This window comes from Lachancea lanzarotensis, scaffold LALA0S11 (assembly GCF_000938715.1).
Source record: "Lachancea lanzarotensis genome assembly LALA0, scaffold LALA0S11, whole genome shotgun sequence".
Classification (NCBI taxonomy): domain Eukaryota; kingdom Fungi; phylum Ascomycota; class Saccharomycetes; order Saccharomycetales; family Saccharomycetaceae; genus Lachancea; species Lachancea lanzarotensis.
Genome location: NW_019212889.1, coordinates 266,363 through 286,769, shown reverse-complemented (window position 1 = coordinate 286,769; position 20,407 = coordinate 266,363). Strand labels below are relative to the sequence as shown.

General features: G+C 40.8%; 10 protein-coding genes across 10 annotated transcripts; 6 read left to right on the top strand and 4 right to left on the bottom strand.

The window, feature by feature from the left end:
- Positions 1–212: 212 nt before the first annotated feature.
- Positions 213–2,528, top strand: RCY1 (LALA0S11e03136g1_1; the record flags this gene model as incomplete). Its single annotated transcript, XM_022775231.1, has 1 exon — positions 213–2,528. The coding sequence occupies one exon, from the start codon at positions 213–215 to the stop codon at positions 2,526–2,528; it is 2,316 nt and encodes a 771-aa protein (XP_022630603.1).
- Positions 2,529–2,560: 32 nt separating this feature from the next.
- LALA0_S11e03114g (LALA0S11e03114g1_1) lies at positions 2,561–3,571 on the bottom strand (the record flags this gene model as incomplete). Its single annotated transcript, XM_022775230.1, has 1 exon — positions 2,561–3,571. The coding sequence occupies one exon, from the start codon at positions 3,569–3,571 to the stop codon at positions 2,561–2,563; it is 1,011 nt and encodes a 336-aa protein (XP_022630602.1).
- Positions 3,572–3,924: 353 nt separating this feature from the next.
- Positions 3,925–4,332, bottom strand: LALA0_S11e03092g (LALA0S11e03092g1_1; the record flags this gene model as incomplete). The annotated part of the gene is made up of 1 exon (XM_022775229.1): positions 3,925–4,332. The coding sequence occupies one exon, from the start codon at positions 4,330–4,332 to the stop codon at positions 3,925–3,927; it is 408 nt and encodes a 135-aa protein (XP_022630601.1).
- Positions 4,333–4,520: 188 nt separating this feature from the next.
- Positions 4,521–4,806, top strand: NCE101 (LALA0S11e03070g1_1; the record flags this gene model as incomplete). Its single annotated transcript, XM_022775228.1, has 2 exons — positions 4,521–4,552; positions 4,656–4,806. The coding sequence occupies 2 exons, from the start codon at positions 4,521–4,523 to the stop codon at positions 4,804–4,806; spliced, it is 183 nt and encodes a 60-aa protein (XP_022630600.1).
- Positions 4,807–5,038: 232 nt separating this feature from the next.
- Positions 5,039–7,219, top strand: LALA0_S11e03048g (LALA0S11e03048g1_1; the record flags this gene model as incomplete). Its single annotated transcript, XM_022775227.1, has 1 exon — positions 5,039–7,219. The coding sequence occupies one exon, from the start codon at positions 5,039–5,041 to the stop codon at positions 7,217–7,219; it is 2,181 nt and encodes a 726-aa protein (XP_022630599.1).
- Positions 7,220–7,684: 465 nt separating this feature from the next.
- Positions 7,685–13,603, top strand: LAA1 (LALA0S11e03026g1_1; the record flags this gene model as incomplete). Its single annotated transcript, XM_022775226.1, has 1 exon — positions 7,685–13,603. One exon carries the CDS (start codon positions 7,685–7,687, stop codon positions 13,601–13,603), a length of 5,919 nt encoding a protein of 1,972 aa, XP_022630598.1.
- Positions 13,604–13,862: 259 nt separating this feature from the next.
- Positions 13,863–14,888, top strand: NUC1 (LALA0S11e03004g1_1; the record flags this gene model as incomplete). The annotated part of the gene is made up of 1 exon (XM_022775225.1): positions 13,863–14,888. The coding sequence occupies one exon, from the start codon at positions 13,863–13,865 to the stop codon at positions 14,886–14,888; it is 1,026 nt and encodes a 341-aa protein (XP_022630597.1).
- Positions 14,889–14,941: 53 nt separating this feature from the next.
- On the bottom strand, positions 14,942–16,873 carry CBP1 (LALA0S11e02982g1_1; the record flags this gene model as incomplete). The annotated part of the gene is made up of 1 exon (XM_022775224.1): positions 14,942–16,873. One exon carries the CDS (start codon positions 16,871–16,873, stop codon positions 14,942–14,944), a length of 1,932 nt encoding a protein of 643 aa, XP_022630596.1.
- A 246-nt stretch (positions 16,874–17,119) lies between these two features.
- Positions 17,120–17,947, bottom strand: PEX2 (LALA0S11e02960g1_1; the record flags this gene model as incomplete). Its single annotated transcript, XM_022775223.1, has 1 exon — positions 17,120–17,947. One exon carries the CDS (start codon positions 17,945–17,947, stop codon positions 17,120–17,122), a length of 828 nt encoding a protein of 275 aa, XP_022630595.1.
- A 718-nt stretch (positions 17,948–18,665) lies between these two features.
- Positions 18,666–20,210, top strand: LALA0_S11e02938g (LALA0S11e02938g1_1; the record flags this gene model as incomplete). The annotated part of the gene is made up of 1 exon (XM_022775220.1): positions 18,666–20,210. One exon carries the CDS (start codon positions 18,666–18,668, stop codon positions 20,208–20,210), a length of 1,545 nt encoding a protein of 514 aa, XP_022630594.1.
- Positions 20,211–20,407: the final 197 nt, after the last annotated feature.

The following is a 20,407-nucleotide window of genomic DNA, read 5'->3' as shown; positions in this document are numbered from 1 at the left end:
CTGTTCTTCATTTGGTATTGTTACTAATTTACTGTCTCTCTATTTCTCTGTCCGGTTGAGGATGTCACGAAAGTAATAAGGTGACAGAATTGTGGTGAAATATACTAATTTGCCAATATAAAGGTATTTATTACTGGAGAGAAACCTAGAATTGAAGAGGTAGCGCCGAGTTCATCAACGAGACCTAGCTGCTCGAAACGATGGCTTCTACTATGGAAGATGTGCTAAAAGCAACCGACATAGTAGTTGAAATAGCCAGTCAATTGTGTACCCGGGACTATCTAAGCTTCCGGCAGGTGAACCGAGAAGTCTACTACGAACATCTCTCAGAGGCCAATGACACCCGTGTGTGGGTCAAGAAGCTCAGAACTTTGGGTCTGCTTGAAAGCGAGATAGTTGAAAACAACAACGAGACCCACGTCGATGCTGTGCATATTTTTTCTGACATTACAACTTTCACTGCAGTTTCTGCAAAGACCATTTATTCTCAATTTTACCAACAGTTTCAGGGTTTCTTGGAGAAACTATATAGAGGTGACTCCAATGGGTTTTTCCCCCCATGCTATTCCGATGCACTGTCTCAGGCATGCATTATAGACGGTCTGTACAAATATATTCCAGCAGAAGCGAAAGATCCCTCTCAATGTCGCAAAGCAACAGAGAACTTGGGAATTCTTCGAGAGGTTTTTGTGAATACTGCAATCAAGGAAATGGATTTGGCTTACGAAAGTAAGGACTACGATACTGTGGCCGAATTTGTCAGTGTTTTGTCGAAATGCCATGAGGAAAATACGGCCGTTGACATGTTTAAGTCCAGGAATGAATTTGCCACAGAGGTGACTTTACCAGAGACATTTTTCGATCCCATCAGCCATGAGCTTGAGAAAACTCAACTTGAAGCCGCTTTGCATAAAATCAGCTCGTTTTTCAATTCCAAAATAGAACTTGCGGACAAAATATTCGGCGAAACTCATCCAGTGACTGTGGCATACGCGGAGAGCATAATAGCTAATAATATCATTGAATATTTTGAAACTCAGCTCACTTCTTCAACTGATGGCTCTGTGGCCACAATCGTTTCTATGCCTACCATTTACAGAGCGTTTCATCAACAAGTAGTAGACAGGCTGAGTTCAAGCCGAAACGCGGGTCTTCGATTCAAAAATATGTTTATTGAGTTTCTTGACCTCTATTTTGAGCCTAAAATATTGGCTTACCTTGATGTCTGTGTCGACAAGTTTGGAGTCAAAGTGGAGCAGATGTTCGTCAACTTTCAGAAAGAAAACTCACTCAAAGAACAACAGCAAAACGCACGAATATATCAAAGTCTGAGAGACAAAACATCTAATCAGCAGCTCATCGACGAGAAGAATAATTTTCTCACTTCTTTCACTAAAATTTTCAAAATCTCCAATAACGCTAAAGCCGAGGAAGAACAGGAGCTTCAAATGACTTACAATTTAAATGTAATGAATCTAAGCTTGAACAACATCCAGGTCCTTGTCAGTTTGGATCTCTGTTACAAAGTTGTACAATCTTGCAAAGATTGCATTGAAGACATGCGTACCTTTCTGCGCATAAAAAATATCGAAGAGATCGTCAAGTTCAAATGCAGAGAAATCTTCAAAATTCTTGTGAGCTGCTTATCCAAAGATCATTTCAAACCAGGTTTCGATAAAGCTATTGCATTATTGGATCAGTACGACCCTAATAAAATGAAAAATGTACAATTGGAGCTGGATACCACGGACTCGCACGTTGAACCCCTTATCAAGTTTACGGAACTGATTAATACCGGTGACATTGTACTGCAGATGATATCCATCTTCTACAAGAACGAATTGGTCCAGATCAAGATTGTGGAAAAGAACCAAGATTTTCTGAACGACGTGGTTCAGTCTAAAAAAGCATTTGAGACAATGATTGATGATTATGTGGCAAATGGCCTCAATGTTGGTATTAACAAGCTTATGGACGAAGTGCTATTTGTTTTCGGTACTTTACAGCTTCCGGATGACTTCAACCCCGACCCCAGAGTACTTTTGAACAAAGAAATAAAACCATCGAGGGCAGCATTAAAAAATGTGGAGCTTCTATCAAACCATTGTTTCCTCTTGACAGGTGCTACTGACAAGGGCACTATAGACATTTTTCAACAAGAGATTGCAGAGCGATTTTTCAGTGAAATAGTCAAAAACATCAAAAAGAATCTAATCTCAACTGATGGAGCCATCTTTCTCATCTGTGACCTCAATTATTATTATGATTTCATTGCCCATACTTTGAAGCAAAAAAATATTATACCGTTCTTCGCTGGGCTAAAAGCTGTTGGACAGCTCTTTCTGGTATCTGGTGCCGACTCGAAGGAGCTAGGTAAAATGATATGCGACCTTGGCAGGTTCCAAGGCGTTTTCACGCAAGAGGAGATTTATGAGTTTGTACAGCGCCGAACAGACTGGGTAAAGGTCCGCAGAGACGTGGAAAAGGTCATGTACGGGCTCGGCGTCAGCGATTGTAGTATAATGTAATCATTCAGTTAATGTTTCCCCGTTAAATTTGGCTAGCGTATGTCTCGCAAAAAACTGGAATAAAAGACCTTAACATCATGGACTGCAACTATATTGGTATGGCTTGGGGCTTTTGATTCTCTTGCGCGGATAAGAGCCTCGTTGTAAATATTTCCTGTCAATTTTAGCGTTTTTAATGATGGTATTGCCTTTATCAGGGCCATTATCTGCACTGATATTGTGAGCCTTAAGTTATTTTCGTTATTGACCACCGACAATTCTTCCAGGTTTGTAAAGCCGGGATATGAAAGGAAATATCTGAAGCGCTCGCTCATGATGAAGCTATTAGAGTAAATTAGGTGAAGCGCGGAGATTTTATCTTTACCCAGTTTCTCAATGTTGAAAGGATAACTCCATGTGCAGTTAGTCAATGTAACAGTTTTGAGGTCTGGACATAAATCAAATTCAGTGATTTCGTGATCCTCGATGTGGAAGTTGCTCAGAGAAAGCTCTCGCAAGGCTGGGAAATTTTGCATGTGTTCGAGAGAGAATTCTGAATCGTTTCGATCAGCCACTATACGCAGCTTCAATAGACGTGGGGCTTTTTTGCAATATTTGAAGAAATTTGTAGACCCTGACGTCGGAAGCACCAGGCTGTTGATGTTGGTCATGCATGATTCGTGGTCGAACAAGACGTGGAACGGAAAAGCCCACTCGCTGTTTGAACACGAAGTTGAGATGCGCATTGTTTCCACCAACTCTGGACATCTTATTGGCACATGCACGTCACTCGTGAGTTTCCAACAGTGTGTCAGTTCGTGCCAAGAGCATTTTACCTGGTCAAAGACGTAGGGCCTGAGCCGTTTTCTCAGCATTTTGTTCGTAGAAGAGAGCGCCAGGACGTCTTTTCGATCCAGCATGTACGTGAGTTGTAATATCAGCTCATGTGGAGCTTCGTCAACAAATTTGACAAATCTACCTCGTGTCCCAACTGCTTTCGATACTGTTTGCCCAGCTTTTTCCATGTCGTAGGTTTCGACCCGTCGTTTCTTCGGTACCATCATTTCGACATTCCTAGTTCAAACAGTAGTTAGTGTTTAGATCAACGCGATCACTGTCTTGGACAGTTTAGTTCTACAAACTTGCTTTAGGAACCTTGTTGGTGGGTCTGCTGGATGTGATCGTATTTCTCGTTATAGGGTGTGTGTGATAAGACATGACCATATCACAAGGGTCAGCTGACTCCATGGTTCGCGAAATCTAGATCGACAAAAGAGCGATTGATCGTTTCTGGATGCTCAACAGTGGTATTGCCAGATCGAACTAAGCATTAGGATTGAGAGAACCCATAATCTTTTTGCTTCGGGGCTCACTTTGAGTATCTTTTGCCAGATCTTCCTGATCTATTTTGACGTCATTATTGGTTGATCAGGTCTGTCAGCTCAAGATACTCCTGAAATTTGTCCATTTCATCATCCCTGCGTTGTTCGTTACCTTCCCTTTCGTAATTGTAGATATGGGAAATCTCAGCCGTTTGCTTGTAACTTGATGTAGTAGTGTCTGATGTTCCAAACGATGTCAATGCTACTATTTTGTAATCGCCTTTCTGGGGAGTCACAGCCTTACCCACAATTTTCCGGCCACGAAGGTAGGTGACTGTCTTGCTTTGTTCTTTGTTGGACTCCGCGGTGTCTTCTTGGAACCCGTTTTTCAACTCTTCCGTGGGGCCAGTTGTGCCTATCTTGCAAGGCACAAGGTGCAATTCATAATGGGTAAGAGGATGATTTTCAGGTACAGAATCCAGATCAATTGTCTCAACAGCCATCGGAAGCTTGAAATAGGCGTCTTGTTTTACAAGTTCGACTTTTGTTTCTTTCAGTTTTGAGTGATGAGTTTCCTAGTTTTCTACATCGTCTAGTGTTGATTGAAATATTGAAAAACACAAGCCGGACTCAGGATCGCAACTACAACCGGGAACACCAATCAACACCTCTCCAGGAACTCTCATTTGCTATGGTGCAACCCAATCCGTATCTATTGGGACGGTATGTTTTGAAAGCTGGAAAATCTTGAACAGTATTACTCTATAGTAGTATCTGAATTAACCTCGAGGTTTGGGTAACTAACGTCTTTTTGTTTTGTTTACAGGCTTTTGGACCCCATATTTGCCGTTGCAGTGGGAACTGCAAGCTACTACGCTCATGAACGGAAAGTGGGCAGAGAACCGGGCCATTCCTTGAATGAGTTGATTCGCAAACGTCTCGAACGGCTTCGCGCAAGTGGTAACACGCAGCGTTAGAGTATTTGAACTGAAGTTTAAAAAGAATCGTCTATATAGATTTGACTACTTAATCTCACTTCCGGAAAAGACCTCACCTTATAGCTACTTCGACGGTCAGTTAACTGAACTTAACTTCTACATAGCTTAACTTTACCTAATTACGGCATTTAATTGAGTGGATTGTTAATCCCGAAAGGTGATTAAGACACATCTTTAAACTTGAAGAAAATCACATCAGGAGAGGTCTAGCATGACCTCAAGCAGCATCCCTAATGTTCTGGTCCTGTCGCTTGATCAATCTACCGAAAAACTACAGCCCAAGCGTTTGCGGGTCCCAAGAGCTTGCGATGTTTGTCGAGCAAGGAAGGTAAGATGCGATGGAAGACGTCCTTGCATTCACTGCACCGTTTATTCTCATAACTGTACTTATAGCCCTATTGCAAGAGTATCCAGGAAAGGGCGCACTTCAACTCCTATTACACACTTTGCTGAGCCTAGTATAGCCAACGCGGTACCTACCAAGAAGCCAAATGTTTTCTCCCAAAATCAGAATTTGGACTCAACGGGTGCTAACTACAAACGGGTTTTAAATGCCTTATTTCCAAACTTGAAAGAGCCGATAGATGAAGCGTCAACTGACAGGCTCATCGAACTTATCGAGCGTAGTAATTTCCAGGGCCTTTTGGACATCAGATCGATAGAGTCCAAATTCCTCGAACAACAGCAAACAGGCGAGCAGCCGAAAACCGATAGCCCATTCGACGAAGATGAGCTTACAGTGTGTCCTGTTGAGATGAAAATTGTGCTTCCACCACTAGACATGGCTAAAACTTTGGTCTACAAAAGCTGGCGATGCGCGTGTGTCTTGTTCCGTTTCAACCACCGTCCCACTTTGATAAAAGTGCTTGAAAGCCTTTACGCTACTGCTCCCGAGGACTACAGCAACGAGCAGAATAACGCACTTCCGTTAATATACTCCATTCTGGCTGTGGGTGCTCTCTTTACCAAAGATGACTTCAGCCACGACAAAGCTATTCAGAATTTTTTTCACCAGGAAGGATACAAATACTTTACTGCCGCTAGCAAGCTTATAGATATTACCAATGTGTCCGACGTTTGTGCTATTCAAACTATTTTTATGATGACAATTTTCTTGCAGTGCTCTGCTAAATTGACAACCTGTTATTCTCTGATCGGGATCGCTCTGAGAGCGGCTTTACGAGTTGGGTTGCATAGAAAATCTAGTCTTGCACAATGCTCTTTGATAGAGGCGGAAGTGAGGAAGCGGCTTTTTTGGACCATCTATAAGATGGATGTCTATGTTAACGTCATAATGGGACTTCCCGTCACCATTGCGGATAGTGACATTGATCAAGAATTGCCTGCAAGCTTTCATGATGACGATATGACGGATGATGGTATTAAGATAAATCCATGGAGTTATCAAATAAGTAGCTGCGCCCTGAGCAATGAACATACAAAACTCACCAGGATTACAAAACGAATCTATGATGAGACTCGATCCCATAAATCATCGAGATCACTACCGACAAATGAGGCTATTTATGCTCTGGAATATGATCTGAACCAATGGCGGCTGTCCCTTCCGCCGCAACTGGTGCCGGGTTATGAATTTGTGGATATTGAAGAAACCAAAGCATATAGGCTAGCCAATTACTTTCTGGACTTTGACTATCTTCATGCTTCAATTATGCTCTACAGACCTTTTATCGATACTCTGTTTATGAGTCCTGACCAAGTGGCATCTAGAAAGACTGAATTGGACTTTGGAGTTAAGTGTCTGAAGACAGCCCAGCAAGTAGTGGTTGCAGCAGGCAAAATGTGTGGTCAAAAGATTTTATGTGGGAGCTACTGGTTCTCTGTCCACACTATCTTTCTGGGGGTGACCAACTTGATGTACATCGTTCACCAGGTTCAACTAAAGGAAATAAGCATTTTCAGTAATACCACTTTGAAAGAAGTACTGAGAGATTTGAAAAAGGGTATTGACCTTCTACAGGAATTGAGGAGCTGTTCGGTAACAAGCGAACGAACATTCAGCGTTTTGAACAAACTTTTTGAAAAATTTAACAGCCGGTCTCTCGATGGCTCTGTTCAGCAGTTCAACAATCTAAACATTGGCGAAACATCAAACCTTGGAGATAATCACTCCCTCAATCCCCATGAATTGGAGAATTATGTTGCATCAAGTGATCAATATCAGAATATGGATCACACCATTACTACGAAGCTCGAGGCTCCGAAAGTACCCGCGCAAGTACCACTTGCACATCCAGAAAGCAACACATTTGATCACACCCTAGTGAATGGCTCGAAACGTATACCGTTAGCTTCCTTCTTTGAGGATTCATACCTTACTGGGATGCACGAGCAGTTAGATTTTCTATTTGGGTCTGATTGCTTAGACTAACAATGAGGGGGTGAGGTTGAGGAACACTAGCATTCTGACAATAAAATGTAAATGATTTCATTTTCACTCTCTGGGGGTTACTACACTATACTACACTGATATAAGTTCCGACTGGCATTCGACGTTTGTTCAATTGTAACGAAACTAACTAGAGGGACAAGTAGTGCCAACATTCTCTATCAATGATGAAGTATGGCCTGATCGCGCGTAAAACGCATTTACAGCACTGATGTTAATTTATAGTATAAACAAAACAAGTGGATTATGGAGCAACTCAAAGATTGATCGAGTCGAGCCGATCAAAGTGTCGAGTCATTGAGTAACTCTTCATACCAAAAGAATGTGTCCATCCGACTGAGATCACTATTCACGACATCTGGATATTAAGTATGAATTAAGTTTACTACCTCAGATCGAATCCAAGTTTAGTTCACAACCGAACAAATATCCAAACACTCTTGGAAGATGGAACCTTTGAGCCCCAATGATCTGGTTGATGTACTTCGTTTATCTTCACAAAGGGAACACGAGCTTTTGACATGGACTACTAACAAACTCAATAAGAAGAATGAGTTTAATGTACAAACTACAAACCACATCAAGATACAACTTCGCCAATTGATTGATGATTTTGCCAACGACCGAGAATTTACAATTAATCTGTCACTCGTAATGTGCCGGCAGATTTCAAGCCTGTATACTTGGAGCATGAAAAGCCTTGCGGATAATGATTTTTACGATGATGCCCTTTATTTGGCAAGCATACTGTGTGAGGAAGACCTGTCGCAGGCGAAGACAAAAAAAAAGAGCAAGACTAAATCGTACGCGTATTCACCGGCTAAATTCTTGAGTGTTGTGTGCCTCATCCATCTCATCGAGTTCCGTCCGCAACAGCTTGCATCTCTGCTGCCTTTGGTGTTGCCTGACGTGTTAAAAAATATCAAAAAAGCGCAAGAAAAGGAGAAATACATGCATGCGGTCTTTTTAACTCAATTGATGCTGCTAGTCTCAGTCGCTTTCAAAAACTCGGCACAGATAGATCCTGCCATAACGACAAAGTTCACCAAAATTGCTAAGCATGCTCTAGACCGTGTGAAGACAGATGACCAAATGCTTCCTAAATCCTTCTTGAACGCCATTATTCACACATACGCGTACCTTTACAAAGACCTCACATTTGTAGAGACTCAGTCTTCAGGCTCACCACTCGAAACTTTGAAAACTAAATTCTTTCTTAATGGATATGGTTTGTACGGGCTTTCCTCCGATGAGCTGCGTCAGGAAACTGCCACATGTCTTGGTGAAGTACTAAACAATTGGTGTTCTGAAAGAAAGGTAGTGTCTCTGAACGATGTGCTCGACTTCTTCAGTGACATCTTTGTGACCATCCCAAATCGTTCCGTAAGAGCCGGCACCTTTGAAGCTTTGGCCCACTTTCTAGGCATCACTTTATCTGAACATGGCAAAATGCTGGAAGATAGCGCATACCTGCATATCATCTCAAGAGTCGCTTTTTCAATATTCACAAATCGGGCAATAAAAGAACAAAAGCTCGACAACATATCGAAGTACATGAAGTTTTTCGAAACCTTGCACCTGTTATTTCTGCGCTATTTTCCAGAGTCTGGGAGGCTGCTCATGCTATATTCGATTTTCGATTGTGAGAAGGACAACTCAACGTGTTTACTAGAAGACAGAGAAGGTGAGGTCTTTTTCCCAACAATTATTTTCTTGAAGCTCGCCGGCATTTTGATCGATGACCTCTCTTCTATGTTCATAACGAACAGCCGAAACCTTCTGGTGATGAAATCCAAATTGTTAGAACTGTCTACCAGTAATAACTTTCAAATTCGAGTTCATGCAAGCCAATGTCTCCAGACATATCTGAGGCATGCACCGCACTTAATCCCTGATATTCTACAGTCTTCATTAGACTCACTTACAAATGAACTTTTCTCGACCTCCGCACTATCTTTTTCTAAGTGCCACGGGTATACATTCTTACTCGCAAACCTCTTCCGTGTTTGTGATCCGGAGTACGTCCCGAGCGAATTGGTAATGAGAGTGAACATATTTGCTACAACAATTTTAAAAGACCATCCACCAAGTGGTGGATTGGCCTCATATAACAAACAGTTATTCTCGTGGATTTTGCTTTGTGGTTTCATGAACTATAGCGATATGGATTTACTGCGAGTTCAGTCATCACAGTTGTTTCTTTTTTGGAAAGGAATATTGGCGCACAGCTTTTCTTACCGAGACGAAGACGAGCTCTATAAAAATATTGAGCTAAGAAATCATGCACTTGCATGCTTGCTGGCCTATCTAAACAGAATTGATTTAAATGCCGACATCGCGAAACAGGTGTTTTTCCTGCTGACAAAATGCTCCACTTTCAACAATTCAATTCAACTCAAAAATAAATCCATTGATAACGTACTGCTGCAAAATGAAAACAGAATACTCCAGACGTACCTCAAGGTTCATGAGTTTGTTAAAAAAGAATTCAATAGCGCCGTCTTAATCCTCATTGTCAAGAATTTTGCAGACCCCAATTTGTATTATGAAGCACACCGTCCCGTGCTCGATAACATCTCCGTGAGCGCTGACGGCTATTCAAGACGAAATGTCACCGATTCAGAAGGCCTGAATCTTCGGTCTTTGTTATGTGATGAATCAGGATTTGGCTATGGACTGTCAAGCAAGATTTACGATTTTAATATCGACGAGCTGAATATTAAAACAGGATCTAACTTTACCCCCAGGTCCCTGAAACCCTATGAAGGAGACAGTGGATACTGGTTTAGTCCTTATGAGAGTGAGGTATACACGCCGATATCCTCTGTTTTATCATATGATAGTCTCATCCTTTTGTATGGAGCAGGTGGGTATACTAGCAGAGATAAATACTCTCCTCGTGTGACGACGTCTATTGTGAACTCCTCCATCGAAGTTTTCAGTCTCATTTTCCCATACCTTAACGAAAAAATACAGTACTCTGTCTTGGAAAGCATGAATTCTTCTCTGTTTTCAAAAAAGACTGTTACTATGAGGTCAATAGCTATTGCTTCGAACTGTTGTGTAGCTCTTCTTGGTGCTTTGGAGATAATCCAAGGCAAAGACCTGAAACTCCAGCCTCCAGTCGCAAATTTAATGCTCAAGATGCTGAAAGGCATACCCTTTCTTGAAGACGAGTTCATGACCAGACTGAAAGCCGAATGCGCCGGATTGATTATTTCGTCCACTACTTTTGCTAATGATCCTGACGCCGATCTCGAGGTCGAGTATTTTCCTGACGTTTCAGATGTGATGATCAAAGATATTCTGGACCATGATGATCCTTTCTCGAGAGTCTTTAACATTTTGAGTATATGCCGTGCTTTTAAACAGAAACGTCGGAAGCTCAATTTCCGGACTACATTGGACCTTGTGGAGAGCTTAATCAAAGACCCGCACCCAATCGTTCATACTTGGTCGGTTGAAGCTCTTTCGATACTCATAGAGGGCGCGTCGATATTGGACGTTTCAACAGCCTCTAGGGTCCTTCACCTTCTGGAACATCTTGTCCTTGATGAAAAGTATGGTAAAAACTCCACCGCGGCTTGGGGTCTAAATTACAGCCTCAAGTTCGATTCCCAGCTAATTATGGCAAAGACTGTATTTGCCATAACACAGCGTTTGGGACCCGAATTGGAAATGTTATCCCCCTCAACCATGGAAGAATTTAATAATCTTGTTTGCGTAATGGCAGGCTCCTGTGACAGCATTGAGCATTATTATGCAATTTGTACGGTCACCCACTTATCAGCTTTTAAGATGCTCGATATTGTCAATCCTATTGAGTTTGTTCCATCGGCCATGACTTTTTTGGAGCGTGCGTTTTCGATAAGTCTCTATCCCTGTTCAAACTCCGAATTGTTCAATGAAAACATTCCTGACCATCGTGGGCCATACAACGAATTGTTGATTGAAGCCATTTTTGAATTCATGGGGCAACTTGTTCGGCTAGATTTAATTGACGAAACATTCGAGGATGTTGAAAATACGGTGTGGCGCTATTTTTCGATTTTCTCCGATTGCAAAGGTCCGGAAATATTCTTGAATGAATGGTTCGTTCATACGTGTAGTTTAACTTTGTCTTGGTCGAACAAACTCTACAATCTTTTCTTTATGACTAGGCAAAAGTTGGCAAATTTGGACAGGATCCGGAAAGGGCCGGAGCAGGATGCTCGGAAAACCGCCGATGAAACTGGAGGATTTTTATCGAGGTCGGAAATAATCGACGTTGAAGAGAAGGCTTTTACTTCTGAGTTTGGGGCAGCGTCGAAGGTTGATGCGCTGTCGTGGCGGTTTAGGTTGTTCATCTTGGATCTCATGGCAAGGTTGTTCAACGGAGGAGCAAGCAACAAGTTGGTTTCATCGTTGGGATCGAAGCTTCAAAAAGTCATTAAACTGTGTTTTACGGCCTCAGCTATGAAAAATCCACACATGAAAAGAAGAGGGATAGAGTTACTAGGTGCTGTTCTGGAGACATTTTTAACCTTAGGGCATTCTACCGGCATATCCAGTCTTCATGAAGAGGAAGCCCACATTATCAGCGCCCTAATGCCTGCTTTTGAAGAGGGAAGCTCCCCTGTTATTCTACCTATTGCTATTAATACTTGCGCACAGTATTTGTGTCTGTGTTATTCGGATTCGAAGAGAAGTTCAAGAGCGGTCGAGATATTAGTGGATTTGCTTGCCAAGATAATGGAGAAACCAGACACGTTTAGCTGTGGTGAGGTGAAAGTTTGCACACCAACTTGTAAAAGCAAGGTTGAGGTCGCCGTTTTGAATTCTTGGGCATTGGTTACCCTAGCAGCAGTTAAGAAACAGAATAGCGATCTGATAGAGTTGTCGCGGCCGTTTTGGAATACTCTCACTCCTTTGTGGATAATTTTCTTACGAGAGTTTATAAGTTCTCGAAATGTGGAGACCAGTAATTCCGCAATTGCTGTCGCAGTGGATGGCGCCATAGCAGATCGAGAAATGTTGGCATATGAAAGTGTGTGGATTAACTTCACAGAAGCAATCTGTGCTGTCTACTCCGAGAGCAAAGAGACCCTTTTATCTTGTTTAACAGAAGATGACCTCGAAAGTTTTGTCTTTGTTGTTTACGCCCATTCTTTGCAGCACTTGACTTTAAACTTCGAGGACGAGAAGTCCAGATTGAGGACCCTCGATGGTATTCGTAATATCGTCACGATTGATACCCCATGTGCGGAATTATTCAGCGATGATAACATTGAAGAGGCGGTAGAAGTGTTTGAAAGAATTGTTTTGACGGGAAGCAGCCTTCAGCTGTTCAAACTTGTTGATGTTATCGAAGGACTGGCCTTGAGATATTTTGAGACATTAAGTGATGGCCCTGAGTTCCTTGAATGTGCAGGTAAAATATACCTTCTTCTGAGGGTAGTCATGATGATCATCACCTTCAAACTTCCTTTTCTTAAGGGCGATGTTGCAGAGCAGTCATTGCGCGAACTCGGCTCTGAAGAAGTTTCGCTGCTAAACAAATGCTTTACCTCTATCTCAAAGCTGCTATGCAAGTTTCCAGTCGAGTTTAGAATGGATCTTTCTGCCTGTATGTTGTTTGTTGCGGGGCAAGTTTTTGAATCTAATGAGCGGGACACTATAGCTCCAGGAATTCTGCCGTTACTCGAGCAGATAACGAATATTTCAGATCCAAGTGAAGAAGAGAAGAATCTCATCGTCATATTCTTCAAGGCCGAAAAGGACTCGATTCTCAAAAAACTTCCAACAGACTTGAGTTTGTCAGTACTATTTTTACTCCAAGGATTCGACAGATCTTCTCTAACTGACTCAGATGTCAACTCGATTGTTGATATAATGAAGTCAAGCTTGATCAAGGGCACATGTCCCATAACGACGTTATCGCTCTTCGGTGTATATTTGGATCAAAGAACTGATTCTGTTAGTTGTCGAGAAATTGTGCGTCGTTTTGTCGCCTGGCTTTTCGCTTTCCTTCAAGATAAAGGTAAACCGGCAGATTTCAAGAAAGTCAAGTTAGGTATCGAATTGTTGATGTCTTTCACCAAGACAATTTGTGAGAAATCGACGGACGTTCAGGCTTCTCTCCTAACTCTTGTGCTTTCCGTTCTACTGTCCATCTATGGTACCAGAATTGACGGACGAATTTTTATTGTGACCAAAATCACCGAACTGTTCCAACTATTCACCGACACTTGTAAAAACGTTGTCACCCACCGTCTTGACGATAATTATAAGAACCTTTTTTCAAAAGTTGTCGCAGCATCTAGCGATGCTAACCGCGAAAACCCGTTGCCAAATTCCAATCAGATACAACTCCGATCTTTTGTGTAAAATACGTCAAGGAAAGCTATGACGTTCAATGTTAATTCAAAGTCATAATGTATTAACTTGATGTTCAAGAAATCCTCTCAGGATTGTGGTTTTATATTTCGAAGTTATTTTCGTGACGTCGGTTGCCCAGTCTCGAGGATTTCATATATTTTTAGTTGACCTCATCGCATTTAGTCTCATGTCATTTTACGTTTAGTTTTCATTTTAGTTTACATAACATCTCAACTGATCGATTACTTAGGCACGTCAGCAACTCGTAATGAGTTTTCGGCCACTTCTAACTGGGATTGGTAGTTTTGGTTTGGGAGGCTGTGTGATTGCTACTTTTTGGCGTAATCCGTTTGGTCATGGTAGTGGTGATAAAGGTGGAACTATAACCGATGGCGCTGAAAGCTCCAGACCTCCTGTTAAAAGCAGCGGAGGTCATAACGGATCTATTTCAGAACAAAGCTCAAATATAAATCCAAGTGGATTTTTCAAATATGGTTTCCCTGGGCCAATTCATGATCTTAGAAACAGAGAAGAATTCGTTTCGTGCTACGACCGTCAAAATCGTATTCCATATTGGGTGGTGGAACACATTACACCTGAATCGCTCAAAAACAAATCTGGAGATCGCAAAAACTCATTTTTCAGGGAAGATGAGGTTGTGCCAGAAACTTTCAGATCACGTCTTAAGGATTACTTCCGTTCTGGTTATGACAGAGGGCATTTGGCACCAGCAGCCAATGCTAAATTTTCACAGCAGGCTATGGACGAAACCTTTTATTTGACAAACATTTGCCCGCAAGTTGGTGAAGGATTCAATAGAGATTATTGGGCTCATTTGGAGTATTTTTGTCGACAGCTTACAGAGAAATACCAAAGCGTCAGGATTGTCACTGGTCCTCTTTTTTTGCCCAGAAAAGATCCGGTTGACGGTAAAATGAAAATTACCTATGAAGTAATTGGGAATCCCCCAACGGTTGCTGTACCTACGCATTTTTACAAACTGATTGTTGCTGAAAATGCAACATCCAATCCAAACAGCGATGTGGTTGCTGTTGGTGCATTCGTATTGCCTAACGACAAAATATCCAACGAAACTAAGCTAACGGATTTTGAAGTCCCTGTGGACGCGATTAGCAGAAGTACTGGACTGCAACTTCTACAAAATCTCCCAGATAACAAACGTGTTGAGCTTTGCAAACAAGTGGAATGCCGTATTGTCGTGAGAGAATTCAACAAAGCTATTGCGGAACCTAAAAAGCTGCCTGCGCTTCCTGCTCCTCGTAAACCCACATAAATCTGGTTGCCTCGTATCTTTCCAATCTATATAGTTTACCTTGCAGCGTGTCATTAGTTAATTACGTTCTTAAAATTCTTTATTCCGTGGTTGTCGACATTTTTGGACAGACACTTGATGTTTGTAAACGCGTATCGTCTCACTTGATGTTTCTCCATTGTATTCCAATCAAGCTCAATTTCTTTCATAGGCATTCCGCATTTTATCATTTCTGAAATGCACCATCTTAACAAATCTATTCTATTCGCGAATCTGGCTTCTTTGGCTATTGTCCTTAAAATCACTAGTTTGTTAGATTTAGTGAGTTTTAAAATAATATCTTTCGGGCTCGTCATGTTGAATGGATCAGCTGTTGATTCATGTTCCATTTTTGTTAATGAATTAAGATAAAGAAACCTTAGGAACTCTGTATTTTTCTTGGCTTTTTGCTTGGCTTCTTGTAAAATTATACCTTCTTTTTGGTTTTTACCAAATTTTCCATAAGATGTTAAGCTGTTCACAAAAATCGAGGCCAAAATATCCCACAATTTGTTTCTATGCTTTTTGTCAATATTATCAGCAAATCTTAGAATGGTTTCCAATGTAGAATATGCTTTTGTGCTATGGTTTTGCATGAAATGTGCACTCGCAACATGATTGATTATTGCGACTGCTGAAGGTAAAGCACTAATTCCTTTTATTGTCGTCGTGATTGTTATTGCTTTATCCAAATCTGGTTCTTTTCCAGTTGTCATCAAGTGTGACACTATTGCTTGGTAGTCAGCTGGAGACAAACCGGTTGTATTTTTTTGTATTGTGTTCAAGACATTTTGTACGCCGCTTGAGTCCTTAAAGTTGAGATGGAGTCTTAGTAAAGTTGAAAGCATGAATTTGGAGTTGAGATTTGTAGTTTTTGTAGTAGTGGTTGCGTATGACGTTATGTCTGACATTATCTTAGTTGCCAGTTTGAAATCGTTGGTTTTTACTGAGAAAATGACAAAACACGGGAGAAGCAAAGGATTGTTGACGTAAAAATCCGGTTCGAGTTTTGTCAAAATTTCTTTACACCTGAAGCGGTACGATTTTTGGTTCGTGAAAAGTTTTATTACGCGGTACAGTATCCTTGAGTCATGTTTGTCAAGGGAAGTGTAATGATTTTTTATTGCCGTCCACTGGTAGAATACACCAGAGGGGTTGGCTTTTTTGTAATCTTCGTTTATAAGCCGATATGCTGCCAAAACTTGAGCATTTCTCAGCGTGTTGCTATTTGTGTAAGGTATTTCGTAAACGTGGTCCAGCACCTTCTTGATCAATAATGGATTATTCACAACTGACATGGCTTTTGCACATATTTGAGTAGCGTGGTATTCGGATAGTTCATAACTGGGAATTTTTTTTAGCATAAATTCCATCAATTGTAAGAATTTGGTTAGTAGCTTCTCGTCGTGCATCGGGTTTGAGAAAGCAAGTCCACCCATAATTTTATCTGCCAATTGTGTTGAGGGGGGTGTTTGTTTACTATTCGCGTAAAACCAGATAAAGAGATCCACAGCGTTGGTAATGTCATAGTATTCTAACGCATCGGCGATAAGTAAATCTATTAGGTAAGCGTTGTTCTCAATGTTATCCTTGATTGCCAAATTGATTTGTCCTCTCAAAAAATTGAATGAGTGTATTGCATCATTTGGTTTTGAATTCTGTCTAAGCACTTCCCATCGTACAAATGCTCGGTAGCTACTCGAATTTTCATAACGGTTTTTCCTGTGTTTGGTGGGATTCAGGTTAAGGTTGGTGTGTAAATGTGGGGTTTTTGACGGTACTGAGGATTTAACTTCGCGACTCTTTTTTCCGTGCTTTTGTATTGATTTGTTGAAGTTATCGACTTCTTTGGGGATTTTGGTTTTATTAGATGGTTCGTAGGTGGTTAGTATTGTCTTTGTTCGTCGGCATATACGTATCCCTATCTTCAAGTTCAGATTCGGGGATGCCTTGAGTACGTGGTGCATCTTTTGTAGCCGTTTATTTCTTCTTAAGTTGAGTTATGCTGTGCTTGGAATGCTGTGTATTAGGTTAATTGATGAGATGCAAGTCGAATTTATCTCTTCGTTCGTAGTGATACGTTCGTTTGAGTTTGATTTAATAGCCGCCGAACTTGGTGTGATGATGGATCTATTTTGGTTTGCTTGGAGTTGGGTCTCTTGTTATTCATTTGAATCGTTTTTTTTGTAGACATTTTTATGTTGATTGGTGTTTCACGCCGCTGTTTTCAGTTCAAAATTTATATTTTCGGAACATCTTTGGTAGCTTCTGTGTTTTGCGTAAAATGGAACGCCCTGTATATTTTGTGAGTAACAATTTGGGCATTCGTTCGCTTTTATGGCTTTGAGCATACAGATGTAGCAATAAGGTGTGGAGCAACATGTCGAAGTGTAGGGTATTACTGGGGAATTACCACAATTTGGACAAACGGCTTTTGCGCCTTGTTTCTTGTGTGGGATTTGTGAAGTTCTTTTTAGGAATCTCGTAAGAAGCGTTGATCGTAGGAGCTGGTTAGTCAAGAACTGTAAAGCGGCATTGTATAGTAATTGGGTGCTTTGGAAGTTGATGTTCGACGTGATGGAGGAGGCGTAAAAACTGGATACTGTCTCCAATGATGGTTTTATACGTAGTATCTTGTGTGTTAGGGACAAATAACCTTTGTTTGTGGCTAAAAATTGAAGAAAAGTTTGAAACGACCATACTTCTGTTAATGCTTCTAAAAGTGTTGCAATCGATTTTGAGCTTGTTGAGTAGGAAAGTAATTTCGTGTGTATTTCACGCAGCAAATATGGTATAATAATGTTTGCCAAGAATAGGCGAGATTTTGTGGTTTCGAAATCGATCCCTGTCAATGAAGAACCGTATGTGGATGTATGGCTTCCTGGTTGTGTTGATGTGGAGAAATAGAAAATTAAGGTATCGAAAAGAGCTTTTTTAAAATTCAATGAATGTGCTATAGGGGAATGTTTTTGGACCATGGACCATAAGGTGTTGTGAAGTTCGTTGTCTAAATTTTGGGAGTCGAATTTTGTGACGATCATTGTGGGTAGTGTTGTTTTATCTTATTGTGTTGCTTGTGAGTGTCCGTGGTGTTTTGATGGTTTATATATATTATATATGATTGACACACCCTAATAAGATCTTGATGTCAGCGGCTGTCACGTGCTCGATGCTAAAGATGCTGTAGCATGGGCTACAGCATTGAATGTACAGTTGGAACCGATTCCTTATCGTATAATGGAATTGAACTGGTTTTTGTTAATGCGTTGTTCAATTGCCCAAAGTTTTCCTATTTTTGAGTTCATGTTATAGTCTCATACTTAATCTTTCAATATTCAGCCAAGAGGCAACTGGTTAGGTTGGGAAAGCAAAATGTGATTATTTGGGCGATTTAGAGTTGATGTAAGGATGATGGTTATGTTTAGAGGCATATCATATTAGGTACTGTTTCAATCTGCATGTTTGGTGTTTGAATGTTATTTTTATGTTACATAGATAAGTTCGGTGATTCGAAGGTATTTCAATTTTGTATTGAAACCATTGTGGAATATGGGCTGGTTAGGAGTTTTCGTTGTTTAAATGGATTGTGCTAGTCATGATATGATGTGGTGGAGGCGGAACAGCTTCTCTCGGTGTCGTCGACATAGATGTTGACGAATCACGTGCTTTAAAGCAAGACTCGCGGTGTTGAAATATTAATGGATTAAAGTTCCGGTAGTTGGAACTAAAGCTATCGTTCGTCATTGTCAAATAACTGAAATGGCAGGTTTCGATGGAGGCGTCAAAGAGCTCAAGACGTGTGCCCGATGTCGCAGAAATAAAATCAAATGCGATTATAACGAAAAAAAACCTGGACCTTGTACAGCATGTGAGAAGCGATGTGTAGATTGTAGTGCTGATTATGTTGTCCCGCACAAACGATCTCAAGAACTTATCAGTATTGTAGAGGGTGTTAGTCAAGTAGGTGAACTTATGAAAGACATATCTTCTGAGTACGATTTTCTGGGCAAAATGTCAAAAGAATTGTGCGGTACTCCTGTCGTTGTGGAAGACGTGTATTCTACGAGTAAAGTTATAAAAGTGGGTAAAAATTCGTATCTGTTCTTGACCATATGTGGGGACAATTTCATTGTTAATAATTGTTGTATTCCTATTGTTGAAATTGATATCTGTTTGGCCGAGTTTGGGCGTCTGGTAAAAGAGTTGTTGCAGTTGTATGCGACCTGGGAAGTTCAGCAAGAAACTGTGTCTGATGCGATTGTTGGGGAAAGGTCTAGTCGATATACTTTGCGAAATTTGTTTGATAACGAGGAATTACCATTGCTATTGTGCCTGTTGAATTTTTATTTTGTTATTCCGGGTTTGGATTATGAGCGCCTATATGACTTGATTGTTGATGATTATTGTTTAATGGCTGTCGACGACAGAAAGGATGGGCGGTGCTATGATAGAGCTACTATGGCCACATTCGTCGTGGGAAGGAGCCGTCAATCGGGCGGTATTCATTTTAATGGTGAAGTATTTGTGAAGAAACTGACGTTGTACCTGTTTTACCACATTGTGTTGTATGGTTTAAAGCATTATTTGGATTGTTTCATGGATAGGTACATTCGAACCTTGGAACAAGTGCGAAAGAAAATCAACATAGAAAAGAATTGGGAAGTTAAGTGGGTGAACTTTTACATCAAGATATTTGACCTTGTGGGAAAGGGATGTTCTCCAATGTCTTTCGGAGACAACGAAATTAATCTTTTGAAAGTTATCCAGTTCGACCTGGAGTTGCTATGGGGAGTAGGATATGGATCTAAAGCTACTGAAATGTGCTATCAAAATTATGAGGAACTTGGGAGGTTTATGGTGAAAAGTTGCAATAGAATGCCTTTTTTTGTTACGCTTATGGCTCAATTTGTGTTCATTAATTTGGTAATTGTTGAAAATGGGGAGGGAACAATGACCAGCGTTATGGAACAAGTATGTTTCAATGGGTTCAATGGTGTATCGTATGAAGAGCATCGAGGCTCGTACCCTTCGTTTGAAGAAAAGAGAAAGGAGCGCGTGAACGATGGAATAAGGGATAGCGATGTTTTGAGGATCATTAACAGAAACGCAGTTTTGAGGAACACCGTTTTTGAGGATATGGATATGTTTGAGGTTTTGTTGGTTGCATTGAGCGAAGAAGGTTGCGAAAAGCTTAGAAGACGCTGCTGTTGTAAAATGATCGCTGATCTGTTTGAGAAGGTAATAGTCGAAGGAATGAAAGATGAGGTGGAAGTCATCAACTTGAGACAAGGGAATGAAGAATAGTGTTATGTTTTAGGTGTGATGGGTAAGAAGAAAATAAGGTTCAACACGCTAATGAAAGGAAGTAGTTATTATTGATTGTCTGTAAAGTAGAATGAAGTACTGTGTTAGAAAAGAAGGTCATGATAACAGTTATGTTGTATCCATTAATTACTAAGGTATCACTAGTGACGATAAAGAGTGGAATAATAAGATACAGA